The sequence below is a fragment of the Vitis vinifera genome, chromosome 17, assembly GCF_030704535.1.
Source record: "Vitis vinifera cultivar Pinot Noir 40024 chromosome 17, ASM3070453v1".
Lineage (NCBI taxonomy): Eukaryota > Viridiplantae > Streptophyta > Magnoliopsida > Vitales > Vitaceae > Vitis > Vitis vinifera.
This window is the reverse complement of record NC_081821.1, coordinates 7611342-7626992: the sequence shown is the minus strand read 5'-3', so window position 1 is coordinate 7626992 and position 15651 is coordinate 7611342. Positions and strand designations below refer to the sequence as shown.

At 34.1% G+C, this 15651-nt stretch overlaps 3 protein-coding genes across 3 annotated transcripts; all 3 read left to right on the top strand.

Moving 5' to 3' along the window:
• The first annotated feature begins 2724 nt into the window (after positions 1 to 2724).
• On the top strand, positions 2725 to 6219 carry LOC100852956 (hypothetical protein). The gene is made up of 3 exons (XM_003634256.4): positions 2725 to 3026; positions 4936 to 4990; positions 5702 to 6219. Exons 1-3 carry the CDS (start codon positions 2940 to 2942, stop codon positions 6079 to 6081), a joined length of 522 nt encoding a protein of 173 aa, XP_003634304.1. The 5' UTR covers positions 2725 to 2939; the 3' UTR covers positions 6082 to 6219.
• A 609-nt stretch (positions 6220 to 6828) lies between these two features.
• On the top strand, positions 6829 to 9809 carry LOC100852874 (eukaryotic translation initiation factor 5A-2). The gene is made up of 5 exons (XM_003634255.3): positions 6829 to 7214; positions 8313 to 8435; positions 8538 to 8594; positions 8665 to 8739; positions 9432 to 9809. Exons 1-5 carry the CDS (start codon positions 7092 to 7094, stop codon positions 9531 to 9533), a joined length of 480 nt encoding a protein of 159 aa, XP_003634303.1. The 5' UTR covers positions 6829 to 7091; the 3' UTR covers positions 9534 to 9809.
• A 177-nt stretch (positions 9810 to 9986) lies between these two features.
• LOC100852985 (uncharacterized) lies at positions 9987 to 14018 on the top strand. The gene is made up of 3 exons (XM_003634257.4): positions 9987 to 11186; positions 11288 to 11410; positions 13590 to 14018. The coding sequence occupies exons 1-3, from the start codon at positions 10964 to 10966 to the stop codon at positions 13745 to 13747; spliced, it is 504 nt and encodes a 167-aa protein (XP_003634305.1). The 5' UTR covers positions 9987 to 10963; the 3' UTR covers positions 13748 to 14018.
• Positions 14019 to 15651: the final 1633 nt, after the last annotated feature.

Below are 15651 nucleotides of genomic sequence, written 5' to 3'. Positions count from 1 at the left end.
TTGTTGCTTTATCATATTTTTCGTATTTTGATTACATTGTTCCATGGATTAGTCATATCATTCACACATCAATCATATTTTTCACAACTATCATATTATTTATACCTAATTCACAATTTTTATACCTTGGTTCTCTCGTATCATAATATTCATACCCATATCACGTTATTCATATCTCGATCACATTATTTATATCTAGATGGCTTTTTTTTTTTTACCAAGGTTATATTATTCATACATTGGTAGCATTATTCATACCTTAATCATATTTTTCCTAATTTGGCTACATTCTTTGTACCTTAGTTAAATTGGCTGTACCAAGGTCATATTTTAAATAAAAATAAATTATTTTAAAAAAGTAGTAGATATGAATATTAAATTGATTTTATAAAATATTTTATTTATTTTTTAATTTTATTTAACAGTATAATCTTATGATATTAACCTGATTCTAATTCATTAATCTATTTAATTTTAATTATAAATTTTTTTATTTATTTAGTTTTTTGTTTGCATTTTTTTTTTCAAAGCATCGATGGATTTAATGATTTTAAGTCCTAATTATACTATGAGATAGAGGATAAATTAAACTTTTAAATTTACATTTGTTTTGAATCTATTTAATTTTTTATTGTAAAATATTTTTAATCTTTGTACCTTTTGATTGGAAAATATAAAATTTTACTTTAATAAATTATTTAATTTTAAAAAATTATTCTTAATTAACAATATTATTTAATATCTATAACTTTAAATATATATACAAGATAAATGGATTTTAAATAGGTTGATAAATAGGCCATTTTGACACATTAAACAAACAATTAATCGAGTGTTTGGTAAATCAACTTAATAACGTAAATTAACTTAACAACTTAATAACGTAAATTAACTTAACAACTTAATTTAAGTCATTAAATAAATTAAGTATATTTAATAAAATAAGTATCACTTAAAATAAAAAAATTTATTAAGTAATAAGTAAAAATAACTAATTTATTCTTAAGTTTATATTTTTATTTTACCTTTTTACCCTCATTTATTTTAATTACTTTCACGATCTCTCTTACAACTCCACAACTTCTACTATTATACGATCTCTTTTACCCTAATTATAATTTATGAGGATAAATATGTTAATATAATGATTTATAATAATTTTAAGTTAATTTTATTAAATAATCTTAATATTTAAAGTAAAAATAAAAATTAAATAATAAATTTTAAATCAATAACTTAAGTATGATTTGATTTAAAATCAACTTTAAGTTATTAAGTAATAAGTATCAAGTTTTATCAAATACCTTCTAAGTTGACTTCTTTCAAACTCATAATGAAAGACATGATTATATTTGATCAAAACTTAATAAAATTTATATTATTATAAAATATTATCCCATTATGTTAAAATTACCAATTTAATAGTTTTTTTTATTAATTTGGTTTTACAAACAATAAGGAAAAAAAAGGAAAACTTATAAATTTAATTTTTACTTGATCCGAGAAAATATGTAATTGATGGATAATATGATCGCATTTTTCTCACATTTTAAATGATAATACAAAGCACCCTAAGAATTTGACTTACTATAAAAGCTTTGTACCCAATAAAATAAATATATTAATTAATAAATATATATCCTTTTGAGGTGGAGCATGCCCTGGTCCACCACGTGAGCTGGCTTTACTTGTCTCATTAAAATATTGGGAAAATGTTTTAATCATTTGTCTCCATCATTCAATTTTCATTGGACTTAGACAGACCAACGCCAAATCATTAACATATAATAAGAGAAAAATAATTGTAATATTATATTCCTTTACAATATAAAAAAATTGTTAGAAATATTTTTTTCAAATATTGTAGGTTACGAGAGAAAAAGGTTATTAAATAGTGATAAATATGTAAAAATTATATGAAATGGATAAAAATATCGGGAATAATGAAAGATATTCGATGATTCGGAGGGACTCATGATTTAAAGTGTAAGTATAAAACTTAAGAATACTCGATGGTTTGATACTTACATTATATTTCTTTTTAAATATTTTTTAATTAAATAAAAAATCTTTTATGAGTCATTTCAAAAAAGTTAATATATATTTTATTGCTCATAAATATTTTCTTATAAAAATTAGGTGCTTAATAAATTAATTCTTTTAAAAATAATTTTTGGAAAATGAAATTATTTGAAGTAATATCGAGTTACTTATTTTTTATTTAAATTTTATCCTTTTATTTATTTATATATTTTTTATTATTAAAAAGAAAAAGGAAAGAAATCACATCCTTTTCATGCATTAATTTCTTGACATGATTGAAATTATATTTCCAAAATTAAAAAAAGAAAAAAAAGGAGAAAAAATGGTTGGGAATGTTGCTGGTGTGCTGTCATTGTCTCTTTTCTGTTGCAACATAATCAAGCGTTACCCTTTTCTTAAGTTTATTCCTAAAATTTTATATTAAAATTATTTTTTAATTAATTTTTAATACTGTACAAATAAATAAATTAAATGATAAAATTAAATAATATCATTTTAATAAAAAAATATATGAAATAAGGTGGAGAATTAATTTGGTGGTGGTTACTAAATATCAATCTAAGGAAAGAAAAATTGAGGGCATGTATTTAAGTGATCATGACAGCTAAACCTAAACGGTGTCGTTTCACCCAAATCATATTGCAAGTTACAACTTGCAAGAATCACACTGGACTTCATTACTACAAGTTAGAGTTTATCCTTATCTTCAAAATCAACGGCTGACAGTAGCAGTGATGGTCACGTGCATCACAGCTCACACTAGCTTTTCCTTTGTCGTCTGTTACGCGCCGATTTTTGGGTTCACTTGTATGTAGAGAGTTTTTGTTGTGGGTGGTGTTTGGCTGCAGAGAATCTTCTCTCTCGTGAGGGAAACAGGACCGCGGAGGAGAGAGAAGATGGAGAAAGCTCTGACGAAGGTGGGGAGCTTTTGGATTTCCAAGAAAGCCAAGGAGGAGATCTCCAACATTACTGAAGACCTGTCTGTACGTTCACATTCTCTCTTTTTCTATGTTATCTCTGTATGAACACACTGGTCCTGCGCCCATCCCTAGATCTTCCTTTTGTTCCATCTTTGTTCCAGTCACATTTCACATATGGGTGTCCCAAAAAATCTGGGTTTCTTGAGTTTTATCTTTTTATCCGCATAATGTTGATTGATTGAACTCTACCCAGTTGATGCTGTTCATATAATCTTTCTGTAGGTGTACAGTTTCTAGGAAAATGCAAGACTCAGGATCCGCATTTTTTTTTTCTTTGAACTTAGAGGAAAAGGGGAAAAAACCTGTAGGGGTTGATGGAGTGAGATGAGATTCTTTAGGTGTGCTTGTGTGTGCTGGTTGATAGAAAAGATTTGATGAATTGGAGTGGATGTTGTCAATGTAATGTAGATGCAAAGTTCTTTGGAAATTCTAAAGAGATTTGCCAGACGAGTAGTGATGTTCGGTCTGAAGGGCTATACAATTTTCTTGAATTGGAATTGGAGCTCAAATCCCGAGTACAGTGTTCGGTTTCCTTATAAAAGACTGGATTTGTATCTGCAAAACCAATTCTGCATAAATTGAAAATGCAATCTTTGTTAAGTTTTGTTGTTTTATAATGTTCATTTGATCTATCAGTGCTTAGTATGGAAAAAACAGAGAGACTAAGAGGGACACAAAATGAATGCCATACAGATCTAATTGGTTCTGGTGCTGTGCTTCTATATGCAATACTCTGTTCCTTTTTCCCTTTTGTAATTGTGTTTCATTTTTTCTAATTTGGTTGAACTTTGCTTATGATTGGTAGAACTTTCAACCTTTTACTTGTGTGACATTCTGTCGTTCCGATTTATTTTATGTAGCAGGCCATAGGGAGGAAGGGAGAAAAGTGGGATAGCGGATAACAACAAAGAGATGCAGATGTGATGAAAAATAAACTGATTTTAATAGGGCTTGCCTTGCTTGGTTGGGTTTATAATTTGTCATCATATTTAAAAATTGCAGATTGAAAATAACACTATAAAATCTTGAACCCATTTAAATATGTTGGCAGATTGAGCTTAGGCTGAATCTTGAAGATTTTCCAAGTATATCTTCAAGTTGTGAAATTTGTTTATCCATTATTGGTCAGATCTTTCAGTATTCATGCTTATGAATACATGATTTCTGAGGATTTGATGGAGGATGAGACTTTGGATAGAGCTGGATGGCAAAAAGATGATCATATGGTCATCCTAGTAGTTGCAATTTAAGATGTTGTGTTGGGTTGAGATAAAGATATCAAACAGGTCTTTATTTTTTTAGTTAAGCAAACTGTTTTCTTTTACAGTAAACAAGGTTTCTTAATGTGGGGCTTGCTAAAAAATATCGTAGAACTATATTCTAACATTATAGGATTCAAAAGTGAGTTAAATGGATCTTGGAACCTCACCATACTGGAGCCATAGCCAAAATAGTTCAGGTGACCACTCTCATGATGTTATATGATTATAATGATATTATGATATATTGCCCCTAGATGCATATTCCTCATCAATTACATCTTGTAATTGTTTTCCCATTTAATGTGTTTGCTGAATAATTGAGCTGAACATTAAACTTACTATCTCATATGTAGTTTGGAAGTCCTGAAGTCCATCTTGATATGATTCAGCATAGGTTTATTGCCGATTGAGAGGAATGTACAATTATTCAGACATGCAAATCAGAATATTATTTTAGGTGATCATACAACTGCAGGAAAACTTCTGAAATGATCTCTTTTGAAACCTTTGATTAGCATTCAATATCTATTTTGCAATTGGTTGATCTGCCCATCTCAGAGATATGCATTGAAAAACAAAGCTGCATCGCTCTTGGGAATAGAATATTTATGTTCACTTGGCTCTTTTCTAAAAGTTGCTTATTGTTCCAGACTTTCTCAAACACTGTTGAAGAGAAGGCAAGATGGGTATTCAACAAGCTAAAAGGTATGCAGCTTATCTAACTGTAGTGTATTAGTTGGTTTTTAAGTGATAGTAGGGCAAGACCATGCTGCCATTCCATTGTGAAAGGTCCACGAATTCTTTGCAAACTCTGTAAAACAAAGGTGGTTTTTTTAGGTGTTGGCAATGTAAATCCACGTGAGAAAGGGTATGGGTGCTGACATAGGAATGGCAAAGAGTAGGGTGAGAACGTTTTCATTTCAATTTTCATGCTCTTGTCATAAGTTCTTAACCATCCATCAAATTTTTTGTTCTGTGGTTTAAGTAAATGAGCAAGTTTCCTTGCTTTTATGTCCCTTATGCTTGAATTCCGTGGTTGTACCAATCAACTCATAAATTAAATGGATTTTTAAAGCCCCCATTAGGAGTGATTTTGAGGTTATTAGAAGCGTTTCCTAATGCTTGCTAGTGTTTCCTTCTAAAAATCAGGTGTTTGCCGAACTTTCGAACATTGCTTTTAAAAACCTGGAGAATCACTTGAACTGAATCATGGAAAATCACCTCTTAGGTGATTCTTCTAAAATGGCTTTAGAAAAATGCTACAAATTAAAAATTCTTTAACTAAAATGTACTCTCAAATGGGTTATTCAACTTTTCAAGCCAGTATTTGATTCCATAACATTTACATCTGCATAACAAGCATGCATGCTTAAAAAGGTTGTTGACTAGCTCTCATGCGTTTCCCCTGTTCTAAAGGTAAGCCAGCAAAAGCCTTGCCGGATCTCCTCCGAGAGCACAACCTTCCGCCAGGCCTCTTCCCCAGGAACATAACATGTTACGAATTTGATGAGTCAAGGTCCAAGCTGATCGTGTATTTGCCCTCTGCCTGCGAGGTCAGCTTCAAGGACTCGTCCATCATAAGATATGCCACTCGCGTCAAAGGAACATTGGCAAGGGGAAAGCTCACTGGAATAGAAGGAATGAAGACGAAGGTCCTAGTCTGGGTTAAAGTCACTGTTGTGAGTGTGGAGACCTACAAGTCTGATAAAGTGTGGTTCACAGCCGGTGTGAAGAAATCAAGACCCAAAGATGCTTATGAAATGACCCGCGATGCTGTTAAAATAGAAGAGTTTTGAGGTTTCGAGTATTTTGATATTCTTCTTGTTGTCAAGTTGTGCATGAGAGCTCAATTTATAGGTGCATTCATCCCTTCTCTGAATGCTGTTTGTATATGTTAACAGCTTTGGAAACAATAATCATTTCTGTTTCTTCGACCCCTTGATTGAATTTGTCCATGTTTGGATTAATTAAAGCAAATAATGGATTTAACGTGCACGTAATATAATTGATGTTAAAGATATAAAATATGAAAGACAAACATACCTTTGAAAAAAATAAGAAAAAGTGAACGTGTCAGTTTCATTCTTTCGATTCTTTGACTTTTATATATTCTTTCAATTTTTCTTTACTCTCGCTTTTTTTATTCTTCCATTTTGATATCTAAGTATCATATCTTTAATTTCAATTTTTAAAAATCATTCTTTTCTTTTTATTATTTCATTTTTTAATTTGTTTTAAAAAATTATTGGAAATAGCACTTTAAACTACAATTTAAATACATATTTTGAAACCGTAATTAAGAATTATGATTTCTAATTTCAACGATTAATTGAAAATATCTCAAAACCCTAACCTAACTGATCCCCTCACTTTTTGTTATTTTAAAAAAATATGAAATTCTATTTTATTTGTGTTTAATTGGAATTTTAAACAATTTAAAGAATGCTGAAAATTACTGTTTATTTCTTTTTAAAAAAAAAATTATGCGTTTATTTAATTTTTGCATTTAATACTAAAAGAAATGAAAGAAATTTTGCTATAAAAACTGAAAAAAAAAGAAAAAAAAAGAAGAAGCAGTAGCGTACTCTAAACGCCAAAATCCAAATTAAAATTAGGATAAAAATCGGACCGTCTACATCATCTCTAAATCAACGGTGGCTATGAAACCCTAGCACAAACCCACCTCTCCCTTATTTAAGCCCACGTCTCTCTCCTCGGACTCTGCAGCTCCGATTCTAAAACTCGCATCCCCTGAATCAGTGAGTCAGAAACCAGCGAGTCATCCGAGTCCCCGATCTAGCGAGTCATGTCTGACGAGGAGCATCACTTTGAGTCCAAGGGCGACGCCGGAGCCTCCAAGACCTATCCTCAGCAAGCTGGCACGATCCGCAAGAACGGGTACATTGTCATTAAGTCTCGCCCTTGCAAGGTATACTCTCGCTCCGATCTCCTATTTCTTGATCCGTCGTTTTTCCTTATTCTGCTTGTTTCATGGCAAAATTTGTTCTCGATTTTATTTTTTGAATGTTATTTTTGAGGCTCTGTTTGTTTCTTCAGACTTTTAGGTTTTTATTATTATACTGCTTTAAGAATTTATTTAGATCCTTTACTTTGTAATTTTTCAATCAACCCTGGGATTTATTCGGTGGAGGTTGCTGTATTCCGGGGTTTTATTTTGCTTGATCTGAGTTGAGATTGCGGCTTTTATTGGTTCTCAGTTGTGAATGTATCATTCCCAGTTTTAGGGCTACCTTTTTTTGTTTTTGTTTTCGTTTTGTGAGTTTTGATTCTCAAATTTTTATTATGATGTGAAATTTATGTTTATGATTTTGGATTTTTCTTGAATGTTTTTTCGTATGGATCTCGAACTTTTGCAATTTTAATTGCAAAATGGAAATTTCTTTTTTGATTTAAAATGGAAAACTATTAAAATATCAAATTATCATTGGTTTCAATCAATTTCTGCAAGCAATAATTCCTCTTTGGCAAAGCTGATCAAATTCAAAGATGTGGGAAGAACTTGAATTACGACTACTGTTATACTCAAAGCAAAGAACAAAGTAAAGAAGGTAGTACTAGTGGTAACATATATGCCCCAAAAGTTTAATTTCTCAGTCCACTGAGCTCGAATGAAGAGTGGTGGTTTCACTCTAACAGGATAGAAGCAGATATTTCTGTAGAATTGATTCCCAAATCCCAAAGGTTCTAATCCTAGTTGTAGGATTTTGTAATATAAATTATATGATTTAAAACGATCATGGTTTCAGGCACATTTTACTCTCATGCTATTGCTATTACTCAGTTTAGCTCTTCTAGTTCATGATATTGTTTAGGATGGTTCGGTCATGTATAAGAATCTGCACATAGTCATTTTGATGATGATAATATGTTAGGAAAACTTGAGTGCCATGTTTACGGATGCTTTGTTTTTCAGTTGTGTTTTTGCTATTAATGTGACAGTATTTGATATGAATTATTTATTTTGCTTGGTTTCTGAGCAACTAATGCCTAGAGTTTATTTTATCAGGTTGTGGAAGTTTCCACCTCTAAGACTGGTAAGCATGGTCATGCTAAGTGCCACTTTGTTGGGATTGACATCTTCAATGGGAAAAAGCTTGAAGATATTGTTCCATCTTCGCACAACTGTGATGTATGAGCTTTTGTTGGTCTATATGTTGCCATGTATCTAATTTGATGCTTTATTACTGCTTACACTTTTTCAGGATTAATGGGTGTTGTTTCTGGTTTGCAGGTTCCTCATGTCAATCGTACTGATTACCAGCTGATTGATATTTCTGAGGATGGATTTGTAAGTTTTGCCATTTACCTGAGTCTTGTTTGTCTCTAAATTTGTGTTCTGATGAGATCAAATATTTCAGGTTAGTTTGCTGACTGAAAATGGTAACACAAAGGATGATCTGAGGCTTCCAACTGATGACAATCTGCTGACCCAGGTTTGTTTTGTGCCCTTTTTTCCGGGAATGGACTTACATTAAATTCCCCCTTAACATTCCTGTTAGGATCTTGAACTATTCTATTTGAGCTGCATTTTAAATATTGACATCCTTGGAGTTCACTTTCTGTATAAATTTTATGCTTTTCAGTTTTTTCATGTCAGATAGGAAAGGATCAGATTTAGTAATTTTTTAGGAGGTTTGTTTCCATTATATGAGCTTCCATGTGTTCATTTTATACATCTTGAATGTAGCTCTGTTCATCTTCTAATTCAAAACAGAATGACCATCAGTGATGAAATTAACTTCAAACCTGTTTCTGTCATGCGAGGATATTCAGGGTCAAATCATATTATAACTTCTATACCATGTTATTTGAGTTGATGTGGAACCCAAGGCTTCAGTTGATGTGGGAATTTTCACACTAGGTGTCCCTTATATAACATTATTGGTCTGTGTAAACAAATAAGACATCTCTATGGGTCAGAGTTAAATGTGTGTTGTTATGTTTCAGTTTTCTTTTGAAATATACCACAGCATACCCTCATTGTTCGGTTGGATGGACTATTTCTCTGCACAAGGAATTTTTCCTTCCATTTTGTTGCTATTGCTATATTATCCTTTTGCTCCCTTACGCTATTCAATTCAGTATTTGCATTTTGATGTTGATATCGTATATTTTTTTGGTGCAGATCAAGGATGGTTTTGCTGAGGGGAAAGACTTGGTTGTGAGTGTGATGTCTGCAATGGGAGAGGAGCAGATCTGTGCTCTCAAGGACATTGGCCCCAAGTAGATTATTTGTTTATTTGCAGACTGTTATTGCTATTTTAGCAGAAAGATTTTTGTAAGAGCATTTTACAGCTTGCATTTTCAGTCTCAGCAGATATAGTTTTAGTGGCTGGGAGCCTGGGAAGGGGTGGGGGATGGTTTTAAGTGGATTCGGAAGCAAAAACAACAGTACTGGTTTCTTTATGTTGGGTGTCTTGATGTTCCGTGGGTCTTTTATTTCTTCAAAAACTTCCTTACTATCTAGTCTTAATTCAATACTTTGGATGTTTTATTGTGAAAACTGTTGGTTCCACTCTGGTGTTGGTGTGTTCTGGAACATGGATCTAAACAGCTGATGCAAATGAGAACCCATATAAACAATGAGTTAAAACTCTCGAGAAACAGAGAATTTTGCAGTCTTGCCATATGTGCAGTCAGTATGGTGGAATCAATGTTTTAAAGAACTGCTAATGGTTAGACAAAGGTTCTGTTGACTGATGTGATGCCCATCCCACTCTGGGAAGATAAATGATGGCCTACTACATGTAACATTTTGCTTCTGCGAAAGGCCCAGCATGCACTTAACTAAAAATCTTGTAGTCTCCTGTTTCTGAAAAATTGTATTGTCTGTCATTTTATTTTTTGCTTCTGCTAAGGACCCAGCATGCATTTAACTAAAAATCTTGCAGTCTAATTGTTTTCCGAAACATTGACCTGTCGTCTAAGTCTTCAGGTGGGTGAAGATGCATTTATTCATGTTACGCTTACATGTGGGTAATTACTTTGACTAAATATATAGTATACGTATAGTTAGGGGATCGGACTTCTACTTCCATTGACGGGGGCCATACCCGGTGCCACAATGGCTTAGTTCCATGGTGGGGGTTATGTTTCGAGGGGTCTTCAGAAGAATGTAAGGGCAATGGCTATGCGCCGTTGCAGAGTGTGCCGCCCTAGGATTATTTGGAGGAGGTGGAGGTGGTTTCAGGAAATGGCAGTTCTAGTAAGAATTGGATGGGAGAAGCTAGCCTCTCGGATCTGTCTTTCGGGATTGCCAGTGGACAACGTGAAAAGGAAATTGTGATGCTATTGAGAGCGTCTCGCTTTGCTTTGATAACGAATCAATCTCTTGATTTCTTCGAGAGGATAATGTCAGTTCGCCCGAAGGCTGTTTTTCTATTTCCCTGGGGCTTTTTTTTTTAATCTCCCAGGGCTTATAATATATTTGCTTATAGTTAAATTCATTGTTTAACTCAACACGATAAATCAAAAATATGTTTAACTAGAGAGACGAGTGAATGCTGAATGCATAAAAAGGGGCAATTGGCACACGTAAGCCTGACAAAACCTCCAGCCTCCAATACCAATACAGTTTAAAAGACCAAAAACCCATGTCTGGAGAGTTCTATTCAATTCTCTCTCCTACCTTGACGAATCGCGCATAGAGAGAGAGAGATGAGTTCGTCGTCGCCACATCGTTCTCGTGACAAAGAGGAAAGACCGAGGTTCTTCGACCCCAAAGCCAAGAGTCTGTGCTGGGCTAAAGCCGATGCAGTGCCAGGTCGTCACCCTGATCGATGGCGCAAAGATGCCGCCGGCAACATCGTCTGCAAGCGCTTCTGCAACTGCCAAGGCTGTCTCTGCTTTGAGTACGATCACATCATTCCTTTCTCCAAAGGTTCCTCTCCCTTTCTCCTTCTTCTTCTTCTTCTTTCTTACTTAACTGATCTGAATGCTTATCAAGTTTTGTGAATTGGGTTTTTTGGGTTGAGGTTGCAGGTGGTGAGTCCGTACCGGAGAATTGTCAGATCCTTCAAACAAGAGTAAACAGGTTTAAATCAGACAAAGACAATGTGGACAAAACTCAGTTGCAAGGTTACTCTTGCGATGTCAAGTTCACTGGTATTTATGCTTCTTTTCCTTTCCTACACTCTTAATATCCATCTGTGTTCTTCTCCTGTATTTCTATGATTTGGTGGACAATGATGCTTTAGTGGGACAATGCAAGTACCACCATTTGGAATAGTATATACTCGATTATTTCTGCCTGAAAATCCATTGTGATTTTGCTAAAAAAATGTTGTCTGCCCTTACGCTTCACGGAACTTTAACTGATCAACTTATTTGAAGGCTGCCTCATCTTCTAGATGACCATTAAAGCGCGATTACTGCTACTATTGAACATTGTACAAATCCTTCGCTTCCGGTCTCTGGTATCTTGGAATTGTGATATTGCTGTTAACCGAATTAAAAACATCAGTTCTTAATGAGCTTTAATCTGAGGTTTTGTTAAATGATGTTTCCATTTATTCTCAAACATCCTCGAGATCTTCCCAATAGACTTGTAATTCGCTTATGTTTAACACTTAAAGCACTATGAATCCCCCCAGAGTTGATGCTTATATCTTTAGAATATGTCACCATCTTTTTGAGAATATGACTCTCCTCGCTTTGCTAGATGGTAGTTTTTATTAAAATTTATATCAATGTGTTCTTTTACTTCACCATTGTATGGAAACACGGTGGACGTTTTGGCAAAAAAAAAAAAAAAAGGAAGAAAAAAAAAATACACATTGATTGATCTGTTTGGGATGTCAAGTTTCAATTTTTTGCTTAAGAAACAACATATTCATTTAGTATACATTGTTGTCATATTATAAGCCATATATTTACTTTTGATATGCCTGTAAGGCTGTAACCACACATCTATAATCTGTTTGATCAAGAAATATTCTGCTGCCAAACAAGAAAATGTGGGTGCTCATAGATTTTTCAGTTGGGTCTCATGATAAAACTTGCATCAAAATACCCTTGAAGTACATGGTCACTAGGTCCAAAATAGAACTGTTGTTTTCTGTTTGGGATGTCAAGTTTCAATTTTGCTTAAGAAACAACATATTCATTTAATTGTTGTCATATTATAAGCCATATACTTACTTTTGATATATCTGTAACCACACAACAATCTTCTATTTTATCAAGAAATATTCTGCTGCCAAACAAGAAAACATGGCTGCTCTTAGATTTTTCAGTCAGGTCTCATGCGAAAACTTGCATCAAAATACCCTTTAAGTACATGGTCACTAGGTCCAATATAGAACTGTTGTTTTGGTTTCTAGGGGCTAAATTATTGTTTTTGCAGCTCTTCAATGTTCTTCTCTAGATTGGCTTGAAACTAACTCACCAATCCACCAACAGAGCAAGTCTTATGTTCTGTTGATGTCATTATGCTGTATATCCCAACCTTCTCCTGCCCATTTTTCCAAAGCCTTTTTGTCCCTTGGACACAAAAAATTGTCCAATTTTCATCCCTTGCTCATGGATGTGGATATCCCTTGTAATTATTTGTATTAAACGCCTTAAGTTATTTCTCCAAGAACTTAGTTTGGTAAAATATGCACTAATTAGTTTATCTAGATATGATTAATGACAGATATTGAAAAAGGATCATGGCTCCTTCTTGGCCTATTGCCAACAGAAAATAATGGGAACAGTAGTTAATGCTTATTTCATGAATCCTAGAATGATCTGGCATCTTTGCAGATTGTTTGCCTTCATCTTCAGTTAATAATCATTGAATTACATAGCATTTTCCCAGAAGAACCTTCCATTTGGTACCAATCAAACAGTGCATCATAGACTCAACTAGAGCAGCAACTTGACACTGGTTTGGATTGGAAACTAACAGTGGCACTGCCCTAAGGGTGGAACCATGGGTTCGTGCAGGTTGTTTAATGTTGGTATGGTTGTGCTAGGCTATTTGTATCTTTTTCGTTTTGTTAAAAGTTAAGTACATTGACCGGAATTTTAGTCAAGGCAATAAAGTTACTTAAAGATATGTGTCATGCATACTTACTAGTGGTCAGTACTAACAGTTAGTAGTTGGGCTTGAGGTTTAACTTGAGTTTGGTTGGGTCTTAACCCCATCCTCAAAACATTCCTGCTCTACTGTTGATCTAAGCTGCACCTCTCAATTGATCTCCCCTTTAGTTGAATGTGTTTACATCTTGCTGCTGTAGAAACATTTGCCTAAAATGGTGGAATATATGCCTAAAAAACCCATTTTTTTTACACCTTGTAGATAAGGAGCTCGACATAATTGAAATGGCTGTTTATGGGGATGTGATTCGCCCAGGAAACCAGTGCCGTTGTAGAACTGTTGCTGAGATGCTTGGGCAATACAAGCCCAAAGATCGCATGGCAGCTTGCAAGTTGCCATTTAATGACGAGTCTCTATAACAGATACTGATTGAACTTTTTCAGCAGATCTACATTGGAAGAAATTGAACCAGGCATTCTGTTGAATTTGTCATTTCTGACTTGTGGACACACAAGATATCTTGAATAACATTTTTTAATTGATAAGTACATCTTGATGCATTTGATTTGCATTATTGTAATTGAAATTTCCATCTGACCTGTAAGCAGATTGTAATGAACATTCATTCAAAACCCTGTAAGAAAGGGTGCTTAGCTGTGCTTTATAATAAAAGCTATTTTCTTTTTTAAATTTGTTTTCCCTGCTGAATGGTGTTTGGTTGAGAACAAGATGAGATTCAGGCACATATTTAGGAATATAATACTTGTGGGCTATAATGGAAAAGGGATTTGTGACTTCCCACTACAAAAGTATGAGGTCTGAAATGGATTTTAATTGAAGTCATAGTGGGGACAAACTTTGTTTCAGCAGTTGTTATTTCATCATGCATTTACATGGAAAACTCAATGAAATGAATCTGGGTTCAAGCCGACATGGTAGACATTGTACATGTAAACTGGGCCAGATCAAGACATTGAAGTTTTGCTTGCTGGAGTTTGGCAATATGTGGATCATCAGGTAACTAAGAAACTAACACAGGGCTGCTGCTGTGCCTTCCAACTAACCTGCAGCCCATGAACCTTGAAAAACTTCTTGCTGGGAATATCTCAGGGAATGGTTCAGATTTTCATGGGGAAGCTTATTTTCCTGCAGCAGCGGAATAACTTCTTGGTCCATGAATGAGTTTTTCCTGAATAAAATGTGGTTTCTGGACATACATGCCATTGTTTTAGACAAATGTACAAATATTCCACTTCGCCCCCTCTAGAAGCTTGTTTTAGGCCACAAAAGGTGGAAAAAGTCAAAAAAATTTAGAGTTGAAGTCCTCAAATCAAGCATGCCTTGAAGCTCCTTCTGTCCCTTCTCAACCACTCTTCTGAGTCCATCATTTCCTTCAACCCTTGGTTTGGTATTGTGCAATGATCCTTATGATAGTAAACTCAAAGCTGTCAACCATTAGCTTTCTTTAGAAGTTTTGACTTATGTCATTGTGAGTATTCCACTGACAACCCCCTTAACATTATGTAAAGGGTCCACACCAGATTGAAAGGAATCTATATGTAATGACTAAACTTTCTTTATGATTACCAATCTGCGCGCGCGCGCGCACACACACACAAAACCCTATTGTGTACAGATTTGTGTGTTGGCATATAATTCTGGACTGCATGATCATGATACTCTGCTTTGCCCAGTCATTCTTGTTCATATTTTTGCAATCTCCAGAGAAAAATAACCATCTCATAGAGTCTATGAATATACAGTTGATATAATGGCAAAATTTATGTCCACATCTCTCCTCTCTTATGCACATGAATGCCATGTAATGCTTTCACCAACCAAATTGAAACTAAGCTAATCCTAATATTGCTTGCTCCCTTACTGATGAGTGAAGTGGTTGGATTGTGATTGGAGATAGCCACCCCACCAGAGCTACCTTTGACCACTTTTTCTGTCTGATATTTCATTGTCTACTTGCCATTGAATTTGGTTTAGTTGGTTTTGGTATTGCTTATCAACTTTGCCCATCTGCCCATTAATAAAGCATATCTACTTGGGCATTCAAATCTAATTTTCTTCCTCCGCTCTTTAGAGATCAGACCCAAAGGCAATTCATTGAACTCAACAATTCAGTTGAGTGTTTGTTCTTGAACCTTGAAGCTAATTTTAAGCAAAATTAAAAGGCTATAGGCATATTCCTTTTGCCAGTTGTCTTTAAATATTCCTCTATGCATAGTTTATTAGATAATGAAAAATGAACAAGGTAGCAATGATGCTCAGGCATCTCTTTATGGACCCAAACCACCTCTCCACCAAGGGAAAA